The 27,969-nt window shown below is 46.6% G+C and overlaps 1 protein-coding gene across 1 annotated transcript in view; it reads left to right on the top strand.

Annotated features, from left to right (window-relative positions):
* The first annotated feature begins 673 nt into the window (after positions 1–673).
* Positions 674–27,969, top strand: part of TNFRSF1A (TNF receptor superfamily member 1A) — a 97,196-nt gene continuing 69,900 nt past the window's right edge. Inside the window, exon 1 of the mRNA XM_086932877.1 lies at positions 674–866. Within this exon, the coding sequence (XP_086789003.1) occupies positions 828–866 (39 nt within the window). The 5' untranslated portion in view covers positions 674–827. The remainder of the gene's footprint in view (positions 867–27,969) is intronic.

Genomic DNA, 27,969 nt, shown 5'->3' with positions numbered 1-27,969 from the left:
CCTCGACCCCTCGGCATCTTTTACAACAGCGGCAACGGAGCGACGACACGCACCACACACTCGGGCTTTTGCTCCGTGCACGCTCCTTCACAAAACATAGGACTGGAAGACAAGGTCTGACGCGAAATCACGGCACTGATGGAAGACCCTCTAAACAACTGTCACTTGACTGAGCGCTATCCTCGATTTTTTCCCGGGGGCCCACGCAGTTAGACAGGTGGTTTCCCTCACTTTTAAGGCACTCATGTCCCCTCTATTGGACATGCGCCCCTCTCTCGTGTTTTTGCAGTTTTATGTTGCGCAGACTCGACCGGAAGGTACTGGGGCGCTTTACAGGAGCACCGGTTACTGTACACATTATTTTTTTGTAGGCAGGGGGGAAATCAAGGGATTTGCCCGCAATCACAGGATGTTGGACCGACGCCGAGACTCGAGCTCGCCTCTCTTCCCCAGTTCCAAAATCGGTAGCTCTGGTTGGTATGCCACGTCCTCTCCCCTGTCCTTCTGTCCCTCTTCTTGAGGGACCCTCTCTCCCTCAGCCGCATTCTCCCCTCTCCAGGCACCCCACGCAGTGCGGGATGTCTCCCTCTCGCGTCTCCTGCCCTGGTGCAACTCTCCTCCCTCCCTGCCACATTCCTGTAAGGGTAACGCAGGGAGGGAGGGACGGAAGCCCGGCGCTCCTCCTCCGCCTCTGACTTCCTCCTACCCTGCCTGTCGCTTGGAGAGGGGCCCCACGGGGAGGGCGCCGCGGGACTTGTGTACAGCGCCCACCGGCGCCTCTAGCCGCCTTGGACCTACGCGTGAGGCCGTGACCGGGAGCCCGCAGCATGGGCGGATGTCCGGGGGCCGCAGCCGTCCCGGTGATGGTGAGTACTGGTCTCGTTCTTTTATTTCCACACACTGCCGTCTACTCTGTTGCGAGACCTGCGTTGGTTCGTGTTGTTGAACACGGTGGGTAGACCGCAGTCTACGGCTGATCGAGAGGTAAACAAACGTCTCAGGTGTGCTGATTCGGGTACTCTGGGCCGGTGACTTAAGTTCTCCTCGGTGGTTTTGTGTTAGTGGTTAGTACTGGTGATGGGCTACTGGGTGACCGTGTACTAGGCGAGTGCTACACCTTATACGTGACGTGTTCGCCAACAAATCTTGTCACGCTGGTGTTTGTGATTTTATACTTTCAGTAGTTAAGGCGAAACTACAGGTCCCAGAATGCACCTATTTTGACTACAAAGCATGACTCTAGCCCCCCATTTCCTTGTCGAAGGAATGAATCTTAAATCTTAATATAGGATGAATCCACGGCTCAGCGGGAGAACAGGTCCAAGGCATTTCCAGTGGGTGACTGTGTGCGGTGAGTAACTACCACTGCTCGGGGGCCACCCGTTTCCGGCACATGAAGGTGACTTTCAACCCGTTCTGGATTTTCCTGGCAGGTTTGTATTTATTTATAGCGCTTAAAGTGAAAGTAAAAGTTTAAAATAGTTCTCCAGGCTTAAACACAACGCCGACTGAAGCCAGGCGCATGCCACGGGACATTTACGATGTGCTATCCGGTGAGTTTTGTGCAGAGTAACAACCCCTTTGTTAGCGTGTGCTTGCTGTGCAAACACTGAACAGTTCCGGGGGCAGTGCGCGCGGGTATCTGTGCCTGACAGTGTCCTATGGCAGGGCATACATACTTGTGTCTATAACGCGGTGTCCAGCTGCTGTTGACGCTGTCGTTCTCTGACTGTCTCGCCCCATGCCAAGCTGACATCTGAAAACTCCCCGCAGCAGGATTTAACATCAACATATAAAAGTACAGGTGCTCACCATACCCCAGTACCTGTGCGCACCTTTAAATGAACCAGGTGCTGCTTCCTAGCACCCGCCCCTTGAATGCCCTGCAATGTCGGCTGTGTTGAAGTCATCCGTTCGGGTGTCATTTACAGGTGCTACGTAATATTATCCGCGGTTCTCCCGATGCCTGTAACTGCAGGACCAACCTGTGCTGTAATCCGACATATACATTGAGGGGTTAAAGGTTGGCCTCCGAAAGGGGGAGGGGCAGAGTCGGACTGGCCTGTTGGGCAATCAACCAGGCAGTGCCCGAGGGGCTGCTCTCGCACGTCATTGAGTGGGCTGGTGGGGCTGTTCTGACAAGCCAGTGAGGGGGCAGGTGCTTGGCTGTTACTGGGCCTGTTTTGTGGCCAGCTGGGCCTGTTTGCACTGTTGATTTCCCAGAGATTACCACAAACCTTCCCTGCAGCAAGCTTCAACCCCCCTGCCTTCTTTTTATTGAAAAACATCTGTACCAGTTCCAAACTGCCTTGGTTTGCAAAAATGGATGGGCATTTTTGTTTTGTTTTAGATATCTAATCTACTAATGAGTGATGTACACTTTTACTTTAGGTGCCCGGGCCCGTTTTCTGTCCCAGTCCGACCCCAGGGTGGAGTTTCAGTGTGGGAGGGGGCGTCACACGAGAAGACGGATCTGGCGGACAACTTGAAAATCTGTTTTTCATAGATTCAGTTTGTATCTTGCAAAAATGTCAACAAAGACTAACAGGCAGTAATTCTGTTCCTGCTTATATAATTGAGCGCAAACGGACTGCATTTAAATTATTTATTTCTGGGTGAAGGCACCCGCGGCCGCGATCTTTGTGGACTGCGCAAACTCTGGGCTGTAGCAGCGGCAAGACAACCCTGGGGGTTCCTGCAATGGCTGTAGAGAGGTGTGAGTGGTCTAATCACACGATTGACTAATAAAATTGTTAAAGTGTCGGTTGCACATTCTCAATCATCCGTGACCAGCTGACCCCTCATCCTGCCCCCCTCCCTCCCAACATCTGTGTTAGTATATGCAACATTACAGTATAGCTCCGTGAGTTCTGAAATGGCTTCAGGGAGCTGAATACAGGCTGCAAGGCATCCGTTTAGAACATTGCTGTTTGTTTATCAATATTTCAGTACACTAATGTTATTAAGAATGGTTGCTTATTATTACTTATTGGGGCCACTTCGATGGTTACTCGCTTACATACCCCTTCAGATACATCTGCCGTTCTTACAGTGCCGGCCTGTCTCGTACATACAGAGGATGGAAAGGTCATAAACTTACCTCTAAATCATAGTTTCTCTTATGGAGGGACAAGGTGGGGGACTTTGTTCCCCCACGCACATTGGCGTTAAGGGCGCGAGCTGGCTTCCTGCTATGATGACTCTGTAACACAATGAGTGCCGATGGCTCTTTAAGTGATGCATTTGTGTTGGAGCCAGCTGCAACTGAAAATAACACACTTTCATACCCCCCCCCCTGCAGATTGCTGCTCTGAAGACAAAACACAAGGGACAGGCACCCCTGAATGTGTCCCCGTGTCGGCAGATTGCACCCGGATACAGCAGTGGGGGGGCCTGCATCTGGCTCAGTTGTGGCTGCTGCATGCGGCTGGCCCCCCCTTCTTTTCCACCACTGCTTGTACCCGCTCTTTCTCAATGTGTGTTCTTTGGCTAACTAACTTCTGCGTTTGTAAAGCTCACGTTTACCCACAGGCTCATCTTGGCATTGGATAATCATGTTTGTTACCCACCTCAATGGTACTCCTTTTATTGACCCCGGGAGGATAACCGGATGAGTGGGCCCACCAAGATTTGAATATGTGACTTAGAGGGCAAACACAGACCCCTGTAGTAAATGCGTTAGTCCACTGAGCCATGAATGTCTTTTACAGCAGGGAATGCTGGTAGCTGTAGTCCTCTCTGTGTTTGTCACTGGAGGTGCTCTTCTTCTCAGTGCAGAATGTTGTTTTCTCTGAATATTCCTTAGTGCTGTGGGTGGTGATATCTATAGGTCTCCGAATGTCACTCCACCCAAAGAATTCTGGGAATTGTAGTTCTGCTGTTCTGCCTTGTTGCATGGCATGCCGATATGTATAGCGTGCTTGGTTTCCTCTCCTTTGATTAAGCTCATGTTCTTAGACTTTTGCTGCATTGAATGGTAAAACTTATTTTTTTGTATTTGGCATGCTCGTAGGTGTATGTAAGTGACTCTCGCAGCATTGAATGCTGGAACTTGCAGTTTTTTTGTTACTTGAGGTCATGTTCATAGCTGCAGTGATCTGAGTGACTCGCTGCACTGAATGCTGAAACTTGTCATTTTTTTCTTACTGATGACAATGCTCATATATATATATATATGTAGTTCTTTGTGTGTCTGTTTCTGTAGGGAATGCTAGAATCTGTAGTTCTGTGTTACTGCTGGGTATACTGGTATCTATAGGTCTGTGGTTGTTACTTACAGCCGTATGCCCTTGTATATCTTTAGTTCTCTGAATGTCTCTTGAATTGGTAGTCCTGTCTTCCCGCGGGGCATGGCATATGGTATCCATAGCTCGGAGCCTCCTTCTGGGATATATCCATATTTCACAATTGTTTTGTTTGCCCCTGAACGCTGTGCTGGACCCAGCTGTTTGCTTAAGATAACTCTTAAGGTCATATCAATAGGAAACACATGATCTCATGCATTTGGTTCAGAAAACAGATTCTGCGGACTCTTTCCCGGTGACACATGGACTGCACTAAACCTCGGCCAAGTGAAATGTTGCCTTTGTTACTTTTAACATGTATGGGCCTTGTGCCACTTAGGGCAAACACTTTTTTCATTTTAAGAGACTGTGTGTAAGTAAGCCTTCTCCAGCCACTGGTTACATTTGCTCAGCAGGCATCAGCCACTGGCTCGAGACACTGTCGGTGACATCTTGAATCAGTCCACAGGAGTATTTCAGTCTCACCGTTTTCCTATTGGCTGTTTGATTATGTCCTTCCACCTCCATTAGCCAGGCATGCAATTTAATGCACATCACAAAAAGCGTCTGAGACACCTATGGAGCAGGCACATCTGAAAAGTGGACAATATCGAAAGGAAAGTAACATTCTTTTTAGGTCTCGCCTGTCGATGCGCATGCGCATTGAGCAAGCGAGACTATGGGGGCTTATCCACTCTTTATCCAACTTGCAAGGAATCGTGGCGATTCCTTTCAGTGCACGAGAAATTTAAGCTCAATGCGCATGCGCATTGAGCTTAAAAGCGCGTGCACATGCCCCCAGAAGCCTGCCTTGCCTACTCTCCCAGCTGGTGCCGCTCCACCCCCTGCGGCATCAAAGGCTTTCACGGCCGGCCGGCCATGCTTTCAGTTTCACGACCGGCCGGCCGTGTGAAGTGCATTTCAAAGCCCGCTCTCCCTGCTCCGCCCCCTGCTCTGGCCGAGACGCATTTCTCCTCCCTCCTCCCCCCACTCACATGTGTGGGCTCTGGTGTTTTTCCCCTCGATATGTTCAACTTCTAAACACAAGCTGTTGCATGCCTTTGTTTAACATTGTTGCTGAGAACATGACCTCGCTCATACGGTTCACGTTTAGGATACTACTTCTGGCTTAAGCACCATCAGGACATAGTATCACCGAGTGTTCGATTTTCTAAACCTCTCCTTGCCCTTTATGTAGTCCCGAATAAAATGTTATAAGATACATGCATTAAAAGTTTCAAAATCCCTTAAAGATACATGATAGTTTTGCACAAGTGAAATGTCGGCATTAGGGCTACTAGAATTAGTGGCTTAAATCTATTTTAGTACTGTAGCCGCTGACACTTTAGTCGCTGGCCAGATGGTGCTTGTATTAGACGTTACAAGCAGTTTCTAAATGGGGGTGGGTAAATTCAGTGATGACACCTTCTTTTTGTAGTGGCTGCAGGCCGCCATTGTATACTGTTTTTGTGCTTTTTATACTTCTACAACATGAAGATCGAAAAAAATAACTTTTCTTTACTGCAACAGCCAGGCATATGCTCTTTTGTGTGTAATGGTTGCATCTGCGGGTATTATTTTTAGCCCGTTGTGGAAAACTGATGACTACATATAGACCTCGATAAGACCCTTTCGCGTTTTAAAATAGTTTACCATTTGAGTTTGAGATGCTAATTATTTGCCTAAGATTATTCTCGTCCTATCAAAACATAAAGCACTAGTCCGCAATTTATAACACGTATATTGTGCAACACTTCCCTCACTCACCCTCACTCACTCACCCTCACTCACCCTCACTCACCCTCACTCACCCTCACTCACCCTCACCCACCCTCACTCACCCTCACTCACCCTCACTCACCCTCACTCACCCTCACTCACCCTCACTCACCCTCACTCACCCTCACTCACCCTCACTCACCCTCACTCACCCTCAACCCCTCACCCTCAACCCCTCACCCTCACTCACCCTCAACCCCTCACCCTCACTCACCCTCACCCTCACTCACACTCACCCTCACTCACCCTCAACCCCTCACTCACCCTCAACCCCTCACTCACCCTCACCCTCACTCACCCTCACTCTCACTCACCCTCACTCTCACTCACCCTCACTCTCACTCACCCTCAAACACCCTTCAGCCTCACCCTCACTCCCCCTCACCCACCCTCACTCACCCTCAACCCCTCACCCTCACTCACCCTCAACCCCTCACCCTCGACCCCTCCCCCTCAACCCCTCCCCCTCAACCCCTCACCCTCACTCACCCTCACTCACCCTCACTCACCCTCACTCACCCTCACTCACCCTCAACCCCTCACCCTCACTCACCCTCAACCCCTCACCCTCACCCTCACTCACCCTCACAACACATATTGTGTTACAATAGGTGTCACATTTGCGAAAGATAAAAATATTGGCATTGTAAATAACAAAGCTATTAATTCGCTATTTTCAAAACAAGCACATAAATAAAAAATGTGTCCTTTACAATACCAATAGCTCAAACTTTCCTAATGCGAGACCTATTGCATTGCTGTGCTTCTCTCCCCTGCTGCACTCTCCTGCTCTCTAGAGATGTGGCCTAACGACCAGAGCTGCCATCTAAGTCACGTAAATACAAAACATGTTGCATTCCAAATGCTATAGGTGTCACATTCGCAAACGTTATAACTATTGGCATTGTAAATGACAAAGCCATCAATTTAGCAATTTTAAAAACCAACAAATTAATAACATATGTCATTTACAAGAACAATAACTCCAACTCTTCTAATGCGAGACCTATTGCATTTCCAATGCTTGTTTTCTGTAGCATCCATTGTGCAGATTCTTTTGTCTGCATTCACTCTCCGATATGCTTGGCATACACGCATCAAGCCAGTTGGATTTGCCAGTGCTTGTTTTCTAAAGTTACCAGATAACTCCATGTCACCAATGACACAGTGCTCCTGTTCTGGGTTTTGGTTAACTACCTGATGCTTTCCTGGGAGTGGTAGTCATCACTCAAACTAATCCTCTACAACTGGCCCATCCTACATTGTATCACTTAAAAGCTGTAGCTGGTCCCTTTCAGGATCTCAGGCCAACATTAGACTTAACATTTTTAATCTACATATGCTACAGTGAAACTAAAAATCTTAAAAGATGACCTTGCACAGCTGCCACCAGTACAACCCTAAGGGTGGAATTCGAAGGAAGAGATGTGAGCCCTTCAGACATTTACCTTCCTGGGGGTTTAGACGGACTTTATAATCCAAAGTAACCCTGGGCTAAGTACTACGCTACACTTGCGTAGTTTGAGCTACTTTGCACTACGCGAATTGCACGTAGCACAGTGCAAACACGTGTAGCGGTAATTTTTTGCTTGCTCGCGGTCCTCAACATCAAGTTGGCGACCCCGAGCGAGCAAAATTACATCCCGGCTAGACTTTTTCCTCGTTTGCGATCAGCAACATCAAGTTGACGATTGCGAGCGTGGAAAATAAACCTCCTGGAGAGATTCTCAACACAGGGAGGTCAGGTTTCTCATTTCGAGTGGTCACGCATGCTCGCGACCGCGATGAGAAACTACCAGTCTGCATTGAGAAAGCGGCAGCTCGCGTAGAAATCTACTCGAGCGGCAGAAAACGACCGCTTGCACTGTGCAAGATGCGGAGTGCGGACAGCATCCGCACTGTGCAATCAGTGCGAACAGCATTTTGCACAGTGCACTACGCAGTTCGCGTAGCTCGCGTAGTGCACTTTGCGTAGCTAAGAACTACGCCCAGAGTTAATCCAAAGCAGTCAACTCAGCCCCATACAGAGCATTTGGGATGACTTACCTTTTCAATGCAGGGTCCACAGAGGGGTCCTTATGCTGGGCATCAAACTTAACTGTACCTCTGTCGTGGAAAATGCCCAGACCTTTATGTTATTGAAGTTTTCCAATAAGACCAAAGAACCTGGAAACGTAATCCTTAAATATTTGCAGGAGTTTACATTCCCGAGTTTTGTGCCTAAAAGCAAACCAGCAAAACATTTTTTTTTTCTTTCTTAATAAAGCGTAATATTTGGTTTTCCTCGTATTCATCATCAACCTATTTGGGATACTTATGAAGCACACAGGCTTTCAAAGTTACATTGGAGCTCCTCAGTGGTTGAATTCATTATTACTAAATCTGCAAACAAGCTACACAAACAACGGTATTCAGCAGGGACTTGCAGGAGCTCAGCCAGATGCAGGCTAAGGTATCTTAAGGTATTTTTGATAGGAATTTTCTAAAATACCCACATTTTTTTTATCTCAAACTGCTCTAAATTACTACTTCGCTGACTCTAACAACAGGTAACGGGCCAATTGAAATTTTCCAGGAACTCAATTTACTCCAAAGAGTCACAAAGCCGACCAGTGAAGAGGCTGCCAGTAATCAACAAAGTAGCAACAAAGCTGTCACAGTAACTCCACCAACTTCTTGGGTGATCGCTAAGAGGTCTAATTAACCCCTTTAAAACTTCCCTGTTCTAGCAGCACTACATTATTTAAATCTATCCACCCATTTATCTGGACCTCTACAATCTTAGACATAATGTTGGCACAAACACCAATTTAGGAAACTAAACAACATTTTGCAGAATCTCTCCGAGCGGTCTATTAAAGAACGGTTACATTGATTCCCCACACCATGGGTGGGAAAGCTTACTAGTCATGCTACCCGTCGGAAGATACAGTGTAAGTTGAAGAGTCAACTAATTGGTGTTGTGATATGCTATGGTGGTCGTAGATTACCTGGCCCCAACCTCCCTACTAATTTTCATACATTGCTGTTCAAATTTTACATTTTCAAGCAATTAATCCTGTCTTAAAGTTAGCAAACAATTCTACATCTACTGCATAACTTGAATATAAGTATGGGGAGATGTATGCGATTTCATGGAAGATTTCATAGAACAATGGATTCATAGACCACCTTTACTGAAAAAACGATTTTACCTTAACTTTTCAATAGAAATTTGCAGTATGAACGACATTAACCATTTCATAGAAACCAATTCTTAGAATGTCATTATTTTTCGGAATTGGCTTTTGCATACTTATTTTTTAAGGTGTAAATGCAATGGTTGCAGGTCTTACTTTCAGAAACATTTTTGCCTGAGGTATTTCTTTCAATGCTTTAGTTCATGGATTAGTTCAGATTTATCTTTCACACTGACAAACAATTACTTTAGATTCTTTCAGTTCGCTGACCCTGCACCACCCCTACACGCCATTCATCCTTTACCTTCTCAGAACCCCTTATATCATCATTTGTCCCTGCCCTCTAAAACTCAAAAACTCTAAAACTATGCCTGAACTACGCCCATTTCTGACCCCTTAAAACTCTTTCTACCTCTTAACTCTGCCGATCTCTAAACCTTGAAACCCCTCGCTACACAAAAATCGCACCCATCCGTGATTCGTAGACTACACCCATCCCTGAGCTCTAAAACCCCTCACTATCCCAACACTCCACCCATTCCTGAACACCAAAAACTCTTGTTACACCTAAATCCCATCCATCCCATCTCCTAATAACCCCATAACACCCCTAAACTCAACCCATCCCTGAACTCTAAAGACATCCTTCTACATCTAAACTCCAACGATCCTTGTATACTTAAACAGCACAACCTTTCTAACTCCCATCTATACCTAAACCCTAAAACTTTCGACCCATAAACTATACCAATCCCTGACCCCTGAAACCTTCACCACCCTTAAACTCTACCCATCACCAAACCTTAAAAACCCTCACCAGCTGTAAATGCTGCCCATCTGTGAAACTTAAAAACCCCTCAACACCCTTACACTCCACCCATCCCTGAACCGTAAAAATCCCTCACCACTCCTAAACACACCTAAAAAAACCCTCACCACCCGTAAACTTTACCCATTCCAGGTCCCTAAAAGAAAGTCACCACCGCTAAACTTCACTCATCCCAGAACCCTAAAAACCAATATCTACGCCTCCAATCCACCCATCCCTGAATCCTAAAATTCCTCCCTACCCCTAAACGCCACCCAAGTTTAACGTCATTTTAGATTTTTCCTTAAAGTTATAATTCCTTTGAAATGTTCCTTTTTAATTTTCGATTTATTTGTATTTTCTTCCTTAAAATTTGGTTTCCATTATTTGGTGTCCTCCAATATGGTTTCTCAGTTTTTGTTTATCCATTAATTTACACACATCAGCAAGCGGGTGTGACAGTCATACAAGTTAGACAAAAAAGTAAGGCCAGGAACTTTAACATTCAATACGTTCTAGAAATTTGCACCTCACAGTGAAACATTGGTCACAATTTGCCTAAAATTTACTGCATTCTCATGGAAGATTACATCGCTCATCTCTTGCCATTTTTACCAGAAGTGTGAAGTTTAAAAAAAATCTTTAGTTTAACCTTTAATTGTTTGTGAAAAAGTTACAGACCCTTTATTCCTCTATTTCCTAAAGACCGGGAGTTGCATTAATTTGCTTCTTTCATTACAATCATTCCTCATGAATCCATTTTTTTCAGGTTGAGCATTTGTGCTTCTTGAAATAGTTTGAAAAACTGCCGGGTTGTTAAAACATTGTCCCTACTGAAGACATTTGCGACATCCCCCTTTTTATCATAATTAATTTCAAACTTGGTAGTAAATTGAAACTCCGACAACGTATTCTAATACTTTAAGTTGGAACAAATACTTAGTCTCTGGGGGTAGGAAGTTGGAATAAGGAGCGTGCTTCCTTGTGAGGGTGTTTCAAATTTAACAGAATCTACAATCCTTGTATGCTCATCGGTTCCTTCTTTATAACTAACTTTAAAAACTATAGTCATAAAAAAATTCTGCTGAAACAAACATATAATCTGTGGTTGCTATTGAAGCAAAATCTAAAAGTACACTGACCGGAACGTCGAAAGAGGAACCTGGCCACAAGCACACACAGTTTAACTGAGACAGCATTGTTCCCATAACCAAGGCATTTATCTCAGGCGCCTGGCTAGAAGGCACATCTTATACTAGGAGAGATCTTTCAAGCAAACATTGAAGGGATCAGAATTAATTTGCAGGTTAAAATCCTCCCTCACCACCTTTACTGTTTGGGGATTTGTTTATCAAAATCTTGGCTAATCGTTTTGCAGCATGACCAGTGAAGTTAACTGTTGTATATTTATACTTACTTCAATATGGCTACTTGGTGTCGGTAGTTCTTTCTTAGTGTTCCTATCTTACTTATCTCCCATAGTACCTAAGAGTGTTCTCTCTAGTATGTGAAGATTCCAGCCTTGGCAGTTGATGGTCTGGTTAGCTGTGAGGTTTACTGCTCTGCTGTCTTATCTTGTACTATCTTAATAAATCCAACTTAATAACCTGAAGACGTGTCCTGCTACCTACCTAAACTACTTACAACATTAACCCCTGAGCTTTTTTCTTAAACTGCACTTAAAAGTTTACTGATTATATCTGGATTAGGTACTTCCCATCAGCATAAAATAAAGCAAAAACATCTCTTGCCCATTTACTATCTATTAGGGTATATCTAGTACAGTCTTGAGTCAAAAGGTCTCCCACCGGGTGAGCCCAATGGTTTTTAATAGCAGGTAGGTCAATTGCTAAGTCTCCACCTATAGAAGTGCGCGCCCCCAACCACACCTCCAGGAGTAAAAGAATTATAGTGCACCAGCCATTCAAAGAGCAGAGCATCCATCCAAAGCCCTGCCAACCTTGGACCAGTCTACCCCAAGAAGCGAGCATCACAAATCCACCCCCTCTGTCTTAGTGCACAATAAAAACCTCATAATATCCCACGAATTATGGACAGGAGTAACTGGAGCTTGCACACAATATCACTCCCATTTCTTTGGGATACTTTTGTTAGCTTCCCTTTGGGAACATTCTAAAACCCTCATATGATTAGATTTAATATTATTCCAACTTTATTTCCAATTTTTGCTGTTAAACTGGTCAGTTGTTGTTTGAATTATCGTGGCAGAGGAGCTTGCGAAACCCAAGTCCAGAGAAAACCTGTCCGCACCATGTTTAAGATTTTTGATTCTCTGCCAATTGGTAAAAAAAACTTATTTTCTGGGATTAACTGCAAACCTTCCTGTCCTACAACATTAGCTGCTTCTACAATAATATTTTCACAAAACAAAATACAGAGCTAGCTTTGAGTTCTCACTCCACTTCATAGCTACAAAGCATAGTAATTTAATTTGAAAAAGCACATGACTACTATTAAAAACAGAAATTTTCTTCACAGCATGAATAGACTTACATTTCTGTAACTTTTTTACTTGATCCATCGCATTCAGGAAGCAAGTAGGTTCACCTGGCTGAACTGTATACATTGTGAATTTGTATGACAGACCTTTATTCCATCTGTCATTAGCCCAGAGGTGCATCTCTTACCATTGTAACACAAAGCGAGAAGCACACATGCAAGAAAGAGTAAAAAAATATGAAGTTCCTCTGCAGGAAATATATCCCTCCAAAGAATCCAGGATCAGAGTTGCACCAATACTCAATGACTGTTGGTGCATGCTGCTGGGAATGGACATTTCAACATATGACACATGCCGGGACTCTTAATTTGACTGGAGCATTAGTCCTGGATTGGAAATTGATAATTCACCTCACTTGAATGAGGATTTGCTGGTTTGACACATGCCTTCTAAACATTTATTGAATGTGGGCACGTGCTTGAAATAATATGGAGAACCACTTAGCTACAACATAAAGCACCATTTAGGTTCCACAGCAGTTCTCAAAGTTTTCTGCCCTGAAGAACTCCCTATGCCTAATGATGAAACATGCTGGCTGTGTCCTTGTCTCTGCTTCTAAAGTGCAAGAAAAATAAAATAAAAAATGAATTTCCAGTGAAAATTCTATGCTTTGTGATGTCTCGTTCCTGTACTATGACATTGTTGTAACTCTGCTCTTTGATTCTTTGGAGGGATACATTTCACGCAGAGATTTTGTTTTTTTGCTCTTTTGTGCATGTGTGCTTCTCGCTTTGTGTTACATTGTATTTAATTTGGATTCTTTTGGATGATTGACCCTAAGAGTGAGCACCTATTGTTTGAGGGATCCATACAGAGGGCGGCAATACTATTTCACAATCATTCTGGCAGTTTTGGTATTTTGGCTTTTAACATTGATTTTATTTCTTTTCGATTAAGAACTTCTACTTGTTACATAATGCAGCAACCACTACTTTCTCTCTGCCATCTTGATCTAGTTTACTACCCATCCAGGTTTACTCTTGATATTAGTATCTTTCCTTTTTTTCCTCAAAGTGCCACCAAGTCCTCAGCAATTTCATAACACTTTACCCAAGTGGATTTTACTGTCTTAGAAAAAGGTCTAGTATTCCTCCTCTTTCGGTGTCCAGAAAAATAGCCATCTTCCAAGACGGCCCTCATTGCGGGACTTTCAGTACGTGCATGACCCAGTGTCGGACTCGGTGAAAGAGTGTACCCTGCCCTTAGTTCTAGGATGGGGTTGAAAAGGCATGATATGGCACTGATGATTGGTTCATCAAGACTGCTCAAATAATGCAAACATTTGAACCCAAAAAACATCCTGCTGATTTAAAACATTTTTTTTTAGGTCAAGCCTACTAGACGGCGCATGCGCTGTCTGTTGTGAGACATATTATGACTTACCAAGAACACAGAGGCGCTTGGAGCCTGCCCACTGCTTAACATTGGTTTACTTTCAGGGGGGGGCCCGGTGGAGGTATTAATCCGGTAAGATGGACCCCCTGCGCAAGGTCACTCCGGTAGGAGGGTGGGACCTAGCTTGGTCTGGACCTAGGGTCGCCTATCATTGACCTTGACGTAGGCTCTAACAGGGATACGCAGAAAGAGAATATCGCTATTGCTTGGCTTACGATAGGAACGTATATGTCTTGAAAGCATGTTAAGGTGAACCAATTGACATCTTGTACCTATCAATGTATTGCCTTTCTGCGTATTGCGTGCGTAATGTAAATAATAATAATTTTTAATGTTTGCTTATCTTATGTAATAAGATACTGCTGGGGTTTATGACCTCTAATCCAAAACAGTGTGGTGCTTTAATTGTTTGCCTTGGGGGGGAAAGTGTGTGGGGGGGGTTGGAGCCCCATGCTAGCCGGGACGGTTCCCACCCCAAGGGTTGTGGGTGAAGAGGAGGGGGACTTTAGGCAGTGCCAGACCATATGGAGAGTGCCCATTGCTTAACATTGGTTTGATTTCAAGTCCCTCCTATTTGCTGCCTTGTTATTTGTGTCCCAGCTTGTCAATCTTGTGCTTGTCCCTACCATGAAGCATTGCATGTCTGCCATCTCTCTCTGCTTCCTTTTCAAGAACCCCGTCACCCATGTGCTTATCCCTATTGCTTTCTTCACACTCTGTGTTGGTTCTCCCCACCTGCGCCCTCCTCTTTGTCCCGTTGTTGCTTCCTGCAGTCGTGCCCTCTGTGTTGCCAACCCCTGTGATGCTCCTGCCCGTGCCCTCCACTCGGTTCATTCTTTCCCCCCCCCCTCTTGTTGCCTCCGCGTCTGTTCTCCTTACTCCTGTGCTGCTTAAGCTCTCCGCCTATCCACTTTCAAAAAATGTTTTTAAATCTTTTTGTTTTTAGTTACTAATTTGACTACTTTCTACTACTCATCTGCAAAGAATTTGAGAAGTTTGTTTTATCACCAGCACAAGTTAAGATCTATAATACTGTCAGTGTTGAGTGTTATTGCAGAGTACCTAGGCGAGCACAATTTCCCACCGACATATTAATAAAAACTTTTAAATAAAAATGGGATGGGAAATTACAAAACACTGTTTGGTTCTCTGTGGCGTAGCTAGACCTTGTGCCCCAGCTGCTTGTAAGAGTGTGTGAGGGTGGTGCTGGCGATTCCTGTGACGACTGCAGATAAGAGTGGGGGAGGCCATCGCTCCCAAAACTCCTGTCTCCCATTGCTATGCCGCTGTTGCTTCTTTAATAGCATAACGTATTGCTATCACGAATGTGCTTTCTTCACGTTTCACCAATGCATACCCAGGGTCGTCTGAGTATGCAAGCCAGCCTGGCAGTTAAGCCGACTGGCCTCTATTCGGGGGGGGGGGGGGGGGGGGGGGAGAGAATCGGGTAACAACACTGCTGCTGCTTTTGACATTGCAGTCCTTTGAGTACTCTGTGGAGCATTCCCTTCCCTGGCCATAACGTACTTGGAACTGGAGTGGTTTGGGTCCCTTTTTAGGTTTTGACTGGCCATGCGCTTTGCGCATGTGCCAAAAAACTTCTTGAGTTGTGTGTGTGGCTTTGGGTCGGCCCTCGTCATTGATTGGCTGGCTCCGTAAACGGAGCCTTGCCATTGGACGAGGGGCCTGTCCGTCAATGCCGGACCAGACACGGGGGCGTTCCTGAGATTCTTTGGCTTTTGCCGACGTCACGCGACGCCGGGAACGCCCCCGTGTCTGGTCCGGCATTGCCGGCACTTCTGCGTCTTCTGTTACTTCTGCAGTAACAGTGCAGGTGAGTGAACTGCCAAATTGCGAAAACACGCGTACTGATAGTGCTTGTCATCATCATTAATTCCAACATGACAGTCCCTTGTTTTCCAAACTCGCTCACGACAGCACCGTTGCTTTCCGGCGTGTTTTCACCAGCTCGACGTGTTTTTTCTTTTTAAAAATTGCCCTGTTGTTCTTCAGTGTTTCCTCGAAGTAGGCTGCCATTTGAACTTTACGGCCACCCCTTCACCAGTCACCATTCAGGGGAGATAGGCAGCGGAAACACGATCTGAAAACAGGAAACAGGCCGAGCAGAGGATGTGTCCTCGTGAAGGGCACCCGCGTGCACAGATAAGCAGCCGTCCGTCATACTCCGTCATACAGCCAGGGCCGCGCTGGGATTGGCCCAGCCGGCCCAGCCTCCGCCGTGTCATCGGGAGAAGGGGGAGTGGAGAGCAGGAAGCAGCCTACGTCTCTGTCCCGAGGCTCCCGAGCGAAGGAGGAGCCCCGGGGAAAGAGCAAGTCCCGCCTCGGCCCTGGCGTTGGGTCCCTGGTCCCCGCCGTGACTGCCCCGGTGAATCGGCCTAAATCCAGCAGCTTGCACCGGGCCCGAGGTGAGGTTCCGTGACAATTATAAGTGATGCATTGGACTCGCACGAATATGGTCGAGTCTGGTATCTATGAACCGCAAATGACGAGCTTAGTAAGTATGCGCAGTTTCGCTGTGCTAACTTAAACCGTTTGTTTGTTACGTGGGTTTTTCATCTGTACCCACGGGTTCCATCTTAGATGCGGCATCCATTTTGTCTCTTGCCCTCAAGTAGCCAGCGAACGGACGCTGTCCGCTTCGCGACCCTGGGACTCTCGATATTTGCGGAAGACACATGTCCTTTGTAAGTGTCTTTATGACGAGGGGGACGCTATTGTAAAGCAGATGGCGTCGCTCGAGACTCATCTTGCTGCACGGACTTATTGTCTCAGCCGTGCATCTCATTAGGCACGTCCCTTTGATGCCTGTATCTCGTGTATCCTGATACCTCCCCTTTTTACATCCTTTCCGATCTCCCCACTGTCTCCGTCTTCCTCTGCACCTGTCTTTGTTCCTATTTCGATCTGTTTATTACCGATTGGAATGCACTAATGTTGGGAAGATGGGTTTTTACAGTTGGGAACCACCAAATGTTTCCCAACTTATGTTCCGGACCTTATGTGTTTTCAAAGTGACCAAAGCGACCCCTCTGGGGGATTATGGTGGGAACCGGGCCATAAACTTTTGTTCAATGTAACCCTATGGGGAAATTGTGTATAAAAGGAGCGATCCACAGAACCAATTTGAAGCAGTCTCCCCAAGTTGCACGCGTGTTGCTTGTCGTGACTTCTGTGTTCCCTGCAGTAAATAAACCTTGAATCTTTGACGCCGAAGGAAGTGTCCCGTGTCTCTGTCATTTGTACGCCGGAGCAGGTTACCCACGAAGGTTTCAGGTGTTGTGCCCTGGCACCGCTGGGTCCTACAGAACCCAGTCCTTCAGTTGGCGCCCAACGTGGGGCTGCATCAGTGGTACCGGTCCAAGCCCGACGATCGTGAGGAACTTCGTGTGAAATCTCCGAGGGAAGGTGCACCCCGCTTCATCGATCCTGTTGTCGAAATAAGTGGCCCGAAGACTTTTCCCGCGAAGATTCCCGCCTCCTGACGGCTGCGACGGACTGCTGCCCTGACTGTAGACCTGTTTTGGCGCCTGGCGTAGACCTTGGTATAGCGAGACGATAGACGGGCCTTCCTGGTGACGCCATTGATCTTTGAGTTAAGTATTTGTGGGTCGCTCCCAGAGTTCTTGGTTGTTGACACTTTAGCGAGTGTTTTTGTTGTTAACGCTGTGTGAGTGTTTTTGTCGGTGACACTTTGCTAGCGTTTTGTTGTTGTGTTATTTGACGACTGCAGCCGCCAAAAACCGAGGGTTTTTGTTCTTTGCTGGGACTTGGTAAATCCCGTAACCCTTGAAGTTTGTGAAACTCGGCTAGTGTGCAAGATGCCTGGTCGCAGTACTTTGTTTAGTTGCTTCAGACCTTGTGGTATGGATTCCCGACTGGAGGACTCGTGTCCGATACCTCCGGTTGGAACTCCCACTTATGACCTGTACAGTAAACATGGGCTAGGCCCGATTACTTTTAATGATTATTGGATTAAATATACAAAAAAGGACGGCGACCTTCGCTGGCCACCTCATGGTAGCTTCGAGGCGCCGATTTTAGATAATCTAGAGATTCAATTGTTCGAACGAAAGTCAAGGCCGGCCATGTTTGATGCCTTTCGGTTGTGGCGCAAAGAAGCCCGGCAGAAAGAAATTAGACAGAATAAACGTAGTCAGCGAGATAATGTTGCTACTATAGTAAAGAAAGCAGAGCAATTTCAGCGTGATAAGGAGGTTAAGGATAAGGAAGTGTTTGACAGACTACAGCGTATGACCGTAGATAAATGTTATCCTGCTTTGCCTACGGAGTCAGAAAAGAAGGAAGAGCCAGTTGAGGATCCTTTAATGTCTTATCTCATGAAGTCGCCACCTCCGTACGTACAGGGTACCGCAGCTGCAGCTCCTGTGGTTCCTGCCGTACCTATTCCCCCTGTGCCTGTTCCTCAGCCTGTTCCTCCGCTTGTACCCGCTCTTCCAACTGTTCCTCCTCCTTTGCCTGTTTCTATCCCTACTGCTCCTCCGCTTCCACATACTCCTGTTCCCGCTACTGTTTCTGCTACTGCTCCTGTTTTGTTGACTCCTGCTGTTGCTACTGTTTCTACTCCTTCACTTGTTAGTCCTGTGTCTTATAATTCTCCCTCTACTCGTTCTCGTAACTCTCCCCTTGCCGCTAGTTTCTTTCATTCGCTTGGGCCTGTTCATGGGTCCGTTAGCTCCGATGGTCCTCAGAGACGTAGTCAGCTTCCTGGAAATAGAGAACGCGTTGCGCTATATAATATGGCGATGGGTTGGATGGTAAACCCTCTTAGAAATCCGCCCCGTGTTGTACTCGAAACATTTTGTCAATTTAATATACCTACCCAAAGATACGTGTTCGATGAAATGTGTAAGTTCCTTCGCGATCAGATAGAGGCTGATGCGCCTGACGAGGTGCTGACCGCCCTGTCTGAGCTTCAGCTCCAGTTTTCACATGGACTGATAGTAGATACTAATGTTCGACGTGCTATTGAGCGGTTGCTATCTCTCCGCCCCGCTCCGATACCTCATGCATTGTTTGTTGAGGATATTGAACCACAACCAGCCGAGTCTGGCCAATATCCTATGCGTGAAGTTCCGCCGGTTTGGGTACCAGCTGACCCTAATGCTCATCCTCCGACATTGGCGCATTTCCAGAGAATATGGATACATCTACCATGGAAACGCTCGGAAGTGTTGCAGGTGAAGCAATCTTTGCCTGACCCTCGCAAAAATCCTACAGGGTATTATAAAGAATTATCGCAGCTCGTAGATGCTACGGTAATGAATCTTGCCGATATTGATATGTTGTTTGGCAATGTAGTACCGCAACCGGTATGGGCTAAGATTCGTCATGAAAATCACCCGGCTGAATTAGGTGGTGCTTGGACTGCCATTGTAGCGGCAGACGCCGGACAAGTAGCTGCTACTAAACCCGACCAGTTGATTCTTGACCTTCCCCAAAGGATTATTACGCTAATGAAAACTCTTATGCCAGCTACGAAGGTGAACTGGGACAAACTGGCAGCCTGTAAGCAGAAGAAAGATGAGAGTGTTTCCGACTTCTTTACGAGGTTCGAGGAAGCATTCATCGACCATAGTGGTCAGGATATGGGTACCGAGGGTGGACAGAGATTGTTTGTGGATAAATTTGTTTCCAACTTATTACCCGATTTAAGCCTTAAATTGAGGAATTCAGAAAGTGCATGGGCCGTTTCTACTTCAGCTCAGATATTGGCTACAGCACAATATTATGAGAATAGAGAGAAAGAAGAGAGCGACCGTGCTGATAAAAAGACGAAAGAACTAAAAACTAAAGTGCTGCTTCAACAAGCATATCCTCCGCGTTCAAATCAGAATGCACCCCAGCAGAATAGATCGCAGTCACAATCAAATCGTTCGCAGCCACGCAATGATTCCTCCTCCCAAAGATCATTGATAGGGTACAATCAATGTGCTTATTGTAGACAGGAGGGGCACATTAAATTCAATTGCCCTGTTTTGAATGAACGTAATAGTGGTAACTCATCTAGAGGAAATCGTGGTGGTTCACAGCAGGCACCACGTGGTAGAGGTCGTGGTGCTCAGAACGATCGCTCAGATAACTCATCCAATAACAATAATTGTTTCGATCAACGTGGATCATCGCAAGGACGATCTGCACAGTATAATGTAGATGACTATTACGTCGATCAGGGAACTGACAACAGTAATTACTAGGACAGCCAAAGACAAGGAGAGGGAGCGGTATCAGTTCCGATTGATCAGAGAGGGCCTTACGTCGCAGTTGCTACATCGGGCGTCGTTGAGCCTTTTCTGTTGGACACTGGTGCGGCGAAAAGTTCTATTCAACATTCGAAACTCCCTGGCGCACCTTTGTCTGGCTTAACAAATGTTTCCGTTGGATTCTCTGGCGCCCCCGTTAGCAATCCAGTTTCATGCCCTTTGCCCCTTAAAATTGGGCCACGTGAGCTGGAAGCTCCGTTGATTCTAACCACAGGTTGTGGTGAAAATCTTTTGGGCCTGGATTTGCTTAAACGTTTGTACGCAACTTTGTATTGCTCTCCTGCGGGTGTAAAGCTTACGTTAGGAGAGAGGGTCATCTCTCCTATGTGTTTGTCTCTCGATAAGCTTCCACCGGAATTGAGTTCTCTTCCTGCGTCTTTGTGGGCAACGGGTCCGAATGACGTGGGCCTACTCGACATCTCCCCTTATGTTGTTCAGTTGAAATCTAATGTGCGATTGCCACGTATTCCCCAATATCGTATCTCTCTTGATGGTGAACGAGCATTGTTAGCGATCATTTATGATTTGATCGAGAAAGATGTGATTGAAGAGACTCGGGGAAACGTGTGCAACAGCCCTGTGCTGCCCATTCTTAAACGTACAGATCCTTCCAAACCACCTGTTTATCGTTTTGTTATCGATTTACGGGAGGTGAATAAAATTGTGGTTCCTCAATTTCCTGTTGTGCCTGACATCACGGCGTTACTGACTCTGATTCCAGCTTCTGCATCGTGGTTTTCGGTGATTGACTTGAAGAATGCGTTCTTCAGCATCCCGATTGCCGAAGAGAGTAGGGACCTTTTCGGTTTCTCTCTCGGTGGACGCAGCTTCCGGTTCAAACGCGCTCCTCAGGGCTACTGTGAAAGTCCATCGATTTACAGTCAAGCCTTGAAGGGTCAACTGGATGCGTTTAGGTTGCCGGTCGGTGCGGCCTTAATCCAATACGTCGACGACTTATTGGTGGCTGCTGATACTCAGGACATTTGCAAAATTGCTACAGTGTCGTTGCTGCAACATCTCTGTGAGTTGAATCACAAGGTGTCACCTACTAAACTCCAATATTGTTGTCAAGAAGTAACCTATCTAGGTCACTTATTGTCAAAGGAGGGAAGGAGGTTGACCCCAGAGAGAATTGCAGCGATTGCGCGAATGGCTGTGCCACAAACCCAAAGAGATGTGCGTGCCTTTTTAGGTATCACGTCATACTGCAGGCAATGGATCCCTAATTTTTCATTGCTAGCGAAACCATTAGTGGCTCTCACGTGCAAGGATGTTTCAACTCCTTTACCATGGACGGAAGAATGTCAGAAGAGTTTTTCTGAATTGCGTGATTCATTGTGTTCGGCTCCTGTGTTGGGTACTCCCGACTACAGTAAGCCATTTACATTATATGTTCACGAGAGAGAAGGTTGTGCGTTAAGTGTCTTAACGCAACCTTTTGGTGGTAAGCAGCGTCCATGTGCATATTTTTCCTCGACCTTGGACCCAGTAGCTAGAGCCTTGCCGAGTTGCTTGAGAGCAACAGCGGCAGCTGCGGTCTCTATCCGACAATCAGCAGGATTGGTCATGGATAATATGCTTACGGTGATGGTTCCGCATGCAGTCGATACTCTTTTGAATCGTACGAAAACTCAGCACTTGACGAGTGCGAGGTTGTCTGGGTACGAATTGACGCTTTTGGCAAGCCACATTCAGATCAAACGTTGTAATGTTCTGAATCCGGCAACTTTGTTACCAATTAGCGCAGAGTCAGATGAAGTAGCAGAACATGATTGCTACTTGAGGACCGAAGAAGAAACAAAAGGTCGAGTGGACCTTAAAAACACCCCATTAGAAGATCCGGACGGTACACTGTATGTGGATGGGTCATGTTTTAAGTTGCCGAATGGCGATGTGACCACTGCTTATGCTGTTGTAACGTTGAATACTGTTGTTGAGACTGCAAGGTTGAATCAGAATTCTGCCCAGGCTGCAGAATTGATTGCTCTCACTAGAGCATGTGTGTTAGCCAAAGGGAAACGTGTGAATGTGTTCACCGACAGCCAATACGCATTTGGCGTCGCACACAGTTTTGGACGATTGTGGAGAGAGAGAGGTTTCTTGACGTCGCACGGTACGAAGATTCAGCATGGTCAGCTTGTGAATGATCTTTTAGATGCATTGACGTTGCCTACGCAAGTTGCGATTGTTAAATGTAGCGCGCATCGTAAGGTGACGGATGATGTTGGTCGTGGTAACGCGTTTGCAGATGAGACTGCTAAGGAGACTGCCCGGAACCTTAGCACTCGAATGTATGTGACGAGTTCGGTTAGGTGGCCTGCAGAATCGAGCATGTGTGAAGACACTATTGAGAGTGTGAAAGAAATTCAGAATGAGGCCACCGAGACTGAAAAGACGAAGTGGAAAGAAAGTACGGGAAAGTTGGATGCGAATGGTTGTTGGATTGATTTGTCTGATCAGAAAAGATGGATGTTACCGGATGCGTATGTGCTGGCCGTTGTGACAATGGCGCATGGGTTAGCACATATTAGCGCGAAAGGTATTTGTAAGTTGTTGTCTCCTGTGTGGAAGAATGATGGTATTACGAAATGTGCTGAACGTTTGGTGAAGAATTGTATGGTGTGTATGATGTATAATCCTGGCAAAGGAACCCCAACTCCTCCTGGCAGTTTTGCTCCCCCTTCATGTCCCTTTGAGGTGATACAATTGGACTTCATCCATATGGAGCGATGCAATAACCTGAAGTACGTTTTAGTCGTGGTTTGCGCATTCTCCCGATGGATCGAGGCCTACCCTCTCAAAGACAATACTGCCTTGTCTACTGCGAAAATCCTACTGAAGGAATACTTTCCTCGGTACGGAATGCCTAGAGTCGTGTGGTCAGATAACGGAAGTGAGTTTGTGGGTAGTGTGATGAAGAGTGTGTGTAAGGGCCTTGGAATTAATCAGAAATTCCATAGTGCCAACCATCCCCAGTCAGCTGGTTTGGTTGAAGGGTACAACGGTACCCTTAAACTAAAGCTAGCGAAGATTCAGGCTACGACTGGTCTCTCGTGGCCTGACGCTTTACCTTTAGCACTACTGTCAACTAGGGCGACTGTACACTCTCGAGTAGGGCTTAGTCCCTATGAAATAGTGTTCGGCCGTCCTGCGAATGTGTGGGGGGTTCCTAGGCCAGGAATGTTTTCTGATCTTGAGTACCCAATGTTGATTGATTATCTACATGACTTGACTGCTAAACTGAGGTTAATTCACCAACAGGTTTACGACGCATTGCCGACGCAGACGGAGGGTCCAGGCCACCAGCTCCAGCCCGGAGATTGGGTGGTGACAAGAAATTTTTCACGCAAAAACAACCTAGACCCGAGGTTCACCGGACCCTATCGAGTGCTCCTGGCCACGAGGACTGCCGTTCGTCTTGAGGGACGTAAGAATTGGGTGCATGCCACGCACACCAAACGAGTCCCCATCCCTTTGTCGGCAGACCCGTGGGCAAGGAGAGGCATTGCGTCATCGGAAACAGAAACATTGCCGGCGTTTGTGCCTTTTAGCGACGCACAGCCTGTTGGAGAGTCCTCAGCACAGCAGAAAGACTTTGTTGAACAATTGTCATCGAAAGACTCGAGATCAGAACAATCAACTGATCAGCAGGACGCTGTCTTTTCAACGGATCCTTTATTCGACGAGCAGACACGTCCTGGGAAAACCCGATATTTTCTCCGACCACGCACTAAGGACAAATAAAAATCTTGCTTTGTTGTATTGACAACTGCATTATCCCGTTTTCCGTGATCAATTTGGAACTTCTTGTATTATTGTAACTATTTTGTATATATATATATATATATATATATATTGAGCTTCATTCCATATACTTTTGCTTCCACAGTTGAGAGACTTTGTTTTTGCATATATACATATTGTGCATTAAAGGCCGTAGGGCCGCGCGCGTACTTCCTTCTGGATAGTAGGTCTTGACGCTAGGTTAAAGACCGTCGGTTCCTGGGAACTCCTAGGGATTGACTATTGCTGCACAGAACGAAGTGCGTCAAGAAACGTTGCGGACGGTCGTAGGGAATGGCATTCTCGAAGCTGAATGATTTGGAGGGAGCTCAGGTTCATCGATTCAAGCTGCAGCAACTCAGTCGTACCAAATGTTTTATATTCCAACTGTTTGTATTGTTTTTGACTGCTTCAGCATTATTGGCGGGTGGGGTGTATTACGCAATGTCTTACTTCTTACCTGCTACACCTATTCCTACTCCTGACCCTAATCTTACCTCTACTGTTTCTCCCCATTCCTTTCATATGTTACCAGAACACGAGCAGGCTAGACGTGTAGAATTCCGCAATAATTCCTTTATTCAGCTCCTTCATCAGCATCAGTTAGTGGTTAACACTACTAATTGTTGGGTGTGTGGGTTGATGCCACATACTACGGATAAGGGAATCCCATATTTGGTGTTACCGTATAGTTCCCAAGGGTCCGCTCAAGCATTTCAAACAATGTTTCGAAGCGCACTGGGTTTCCACCCCATTCGAGAACCACGTTCCCCCTACTCTGGTCCTACCTCGTATCAAAAACCTTTGTCAATAGCGATAGAGGATTTAGATAGTGATATCTATGATCCCTCGCTCATTCCTGAAGAAGAGATACAGGCCTATAGGGTCCTAAGTAGAGGCGAATATAGTGCGTTCACTAGCGAAAAGCAGCTTAAAAGCTCGCCTCCGATATGGGTCGTACCCCACACTGGTAATTTTTGTCTCATGGGTCGTGGTCGAAGATCGCAAGCCCGACTTGGAGCAAGTGCTTGCACTGAAAATTACATTCTGCCAATGTTCTCTTCCCCTGTGTTTCTGGCTGCCAAGGGTACATACTTTATCTGCTATGATCGTGCATATGCATGGTTGCCCGCTGATTTCATGGGCTCATGTTTTATTGCAAATCTGTTACCTCCGACGTTCACTGTAGATGCCGATTATCACAAGACTAGAGTTGTGAGAGGCATAATTAGCGAAGAAGATACTGCTGGTCAAGAGGCAGGAGACTTTTTCAAGGGTTTCCTCCCGTTTTGGGGACCTATGGTTAATAGTAGGAACCTGAGACAGTTGACTCGAGTGGTAGAATCAACAGCTAATATTACTGCCAGTGCCCTTGGTAATATCACTACAGAACTTCAGGCAGAGAGACTTATGACGTTACAAAACCGTATGGTTTTAGATGTCATCTTAGCAGATCGAGGTGGGGTATGTAAGGTGATCCATTCGAGCTGCTGCATTTTCATTCCAGATAATGCTCCAACTGTTTATCAAGCCATCTCGAGGTTACATAAGATCTCCGAATCCATACACGTGGATGTAGGGGATTGGACGTTACTTGGATGGTTTTGGGGTCTGATGTCGACTTGGGGTTGGAAGATTCTGATGATCATCGGAGTCGTTGTGGCGTTCCTGTTCACGTGTTGCCTTTGTGTGCAGTGTGGTCCTGCCTTATGTGGCCTCTGTGCTACAACGTGTATGAGACAGCCACCTGTTACCAAGGGGACTCGATTGGACAGAGCTATGCTACAGCAACATCTCGAGGGTCTGATGAATATCGAATATGATTCGGACTAGTGCTTGCCTACATGAGGGCAAAAGGAGCGTCTGAGGTTCCGTGACAATTATAAGTGATGCATTGGACTCGCACGAATATGTGTCGAGTCTGGTATCTATGAACCGCAAATGACGAGCTTAGTAAGTATGCGCAGTTTCGCTGTGCTAACTTAAACCGTTCGTTTGTTACGTGGGTTTTTCATCTGTACCCACGGGTTCCATCTTAGATGCGGCATCCATTTTGTCTCTTGCCCTCAAGTAGCCAGCGAACGGACGCTGTCCGCTTCGCGACCCTGGGACTCTCGATATTTGCGGAAGACACATGTCCTTTGTAAGTGTCTTTATGACGAGGGGGACGCTATTGTAAAGCAGATGGCGTCGCTCGAGACTCATCTTGCTGCACGGACTTATTGTCTCAGCCGTGCATCTCATTAGGCACGTCCCTTTGATGCCTGTATCTCGTGTATCCTGATACCTCCCCTTTTTACATCCTTTCCGATCTCCCCACTGTCTCCGTCTTCCTCTGCACCTGTCTTTGTTCCTATTTCGATCTGTTTATTACCGATTGGAATGCACTAATGTTGGGAAGATGGGTTTTTACAGTTGGGAACCACCAAATGTTTCCCAACTTATGTTCCGGACCTTATGTGTTTTCAAAGTGACCAAAGCGACCCCTCTGGGGGATTATGGTGGGAACCGGGCCATAAACTTTTGTTCAATGTAACCCTATGGGGAAATTGTGTATAAAAGGAGCGATCCACAGAACCAATTTGAAGCAGTCTCCCCAAGTTGCACGCGTGTTGCTTGTCGTGACTTCTGTGTTCCCTGCAGTAAATAAACCTTGAATCTTTGACGCCGAAGGAAGTGTCCCGTGTCTCTGTCATTTGTACGCCGGAGCAGGTTACCCACGAAGGTTTCAGGTGTTGTGCCCTGGCACCGCTGGGTCCTACAGAACCCAGTCCTTCAGAGGCATCATGAAAAGCCACGTGTCTGTAAATAAATAAATTACACACCGCGTCACGGTAGAGTGATTTCAAGATTACACCATTTATTAATGCCGGAGATGTCTGAGCTCACTAATGCCGACTTCTGGTACCGAGAGAATGGGATGAGGGAATGCCCTGAAGTCTATAGCGCTGGCGGTGACTTGCAGACCCCGCCCCCTTCATCCGAAGTTTCCGTCTTTGGTCCCGGGCAGGCGATTACCTCTGAGCGGGGGCATGAATCGCTCCCAGTGTGTTTTTTTTACTTATGTTGTGGGGAGGAGGGTCTCCCCCTGACGTGGGAGTCTCATCACAGATGTCCCCTCGGCAGCGGACCGGCTGCGCTCTTTCACAGACTGAGGCAAGCCCACGTCCTCGGCCAGCAAACTGCATGCACGTCCCAGGTGCCCGGCTCCAGTAGCAGCCTCCCAAAAAAAAGTTTCACGGCACTCTGTAAAGACTGAATCGCTGTCCAGAGTTTGCAAAACATCTGCCGTTCTGCAAAATGTCATTGTAGAATGCGAGTAGACCCTCGGCGCATTCCTTGGCAGGTGCATGCCAAGGAATGCGTGAGACTGTTCGTGCAGCACGAGGGGAGGTCGGAGGCTGGCCTCGCGCGAATGCATACCTGCCTGTATTATCTGCATATCGGCACGAGTAATGCACCAATCACGCGATGCATTCGGCCCCTGCCTCTGCCGAGATTTATGTTTCACGGACTGGTTAATGTGCATGGTTAATAGCAGCTCTGCTGCAGGAATAAGGCCAAGCATTCCGTGCTGCCAATGAGCTGCACGCAGGGGCGGGTTGACGGGCCAGACCGAGGGGCTCTGGTGGCTACTGCAAAGGAGGTCAAGGTTGTGCGATCTCCTACCTGTGGCGATAAATGGCAGATGATGTATGATTGGCTGCAGAGCCCGAGAGTGGTCCAGCTGTGTTCTGAGCTACATTAGTGGGCACTGCCCATGTGTGATGTACCTGGGCACATCTGTGCCAGGCACACACACGGGCCCGGCCTGGAGTCCTCTTTGAGCGTTTGCTCACATTTTAGACACCGTCTGAAGGCGATGCTCATATCTGGCAAACCCGTGCCTTCAAAAGGCAGTCATTTTTGCGTGCAGTGT

This window comes from Lissotriton vulgaris, chromosome 7, assembly GCF_964263255.1.
Source record: "Lissotriton vulgaris chromosome 7, aLisVul1.2, whole genome shotgun sequence".
Classification (NCBI taxonomy): domain Eukaryota; kingdom Metazoa; phylum Chordata; class Amphibia; order Caudata; family Salamandridae; genus Lissotriton; species Lissotriton vulgaris.
The sequence above is the reverse complement of the archived record's forward strand: the minus strand, read 5'-3'. Positions and strand labels throughout refer to the sequence as shown.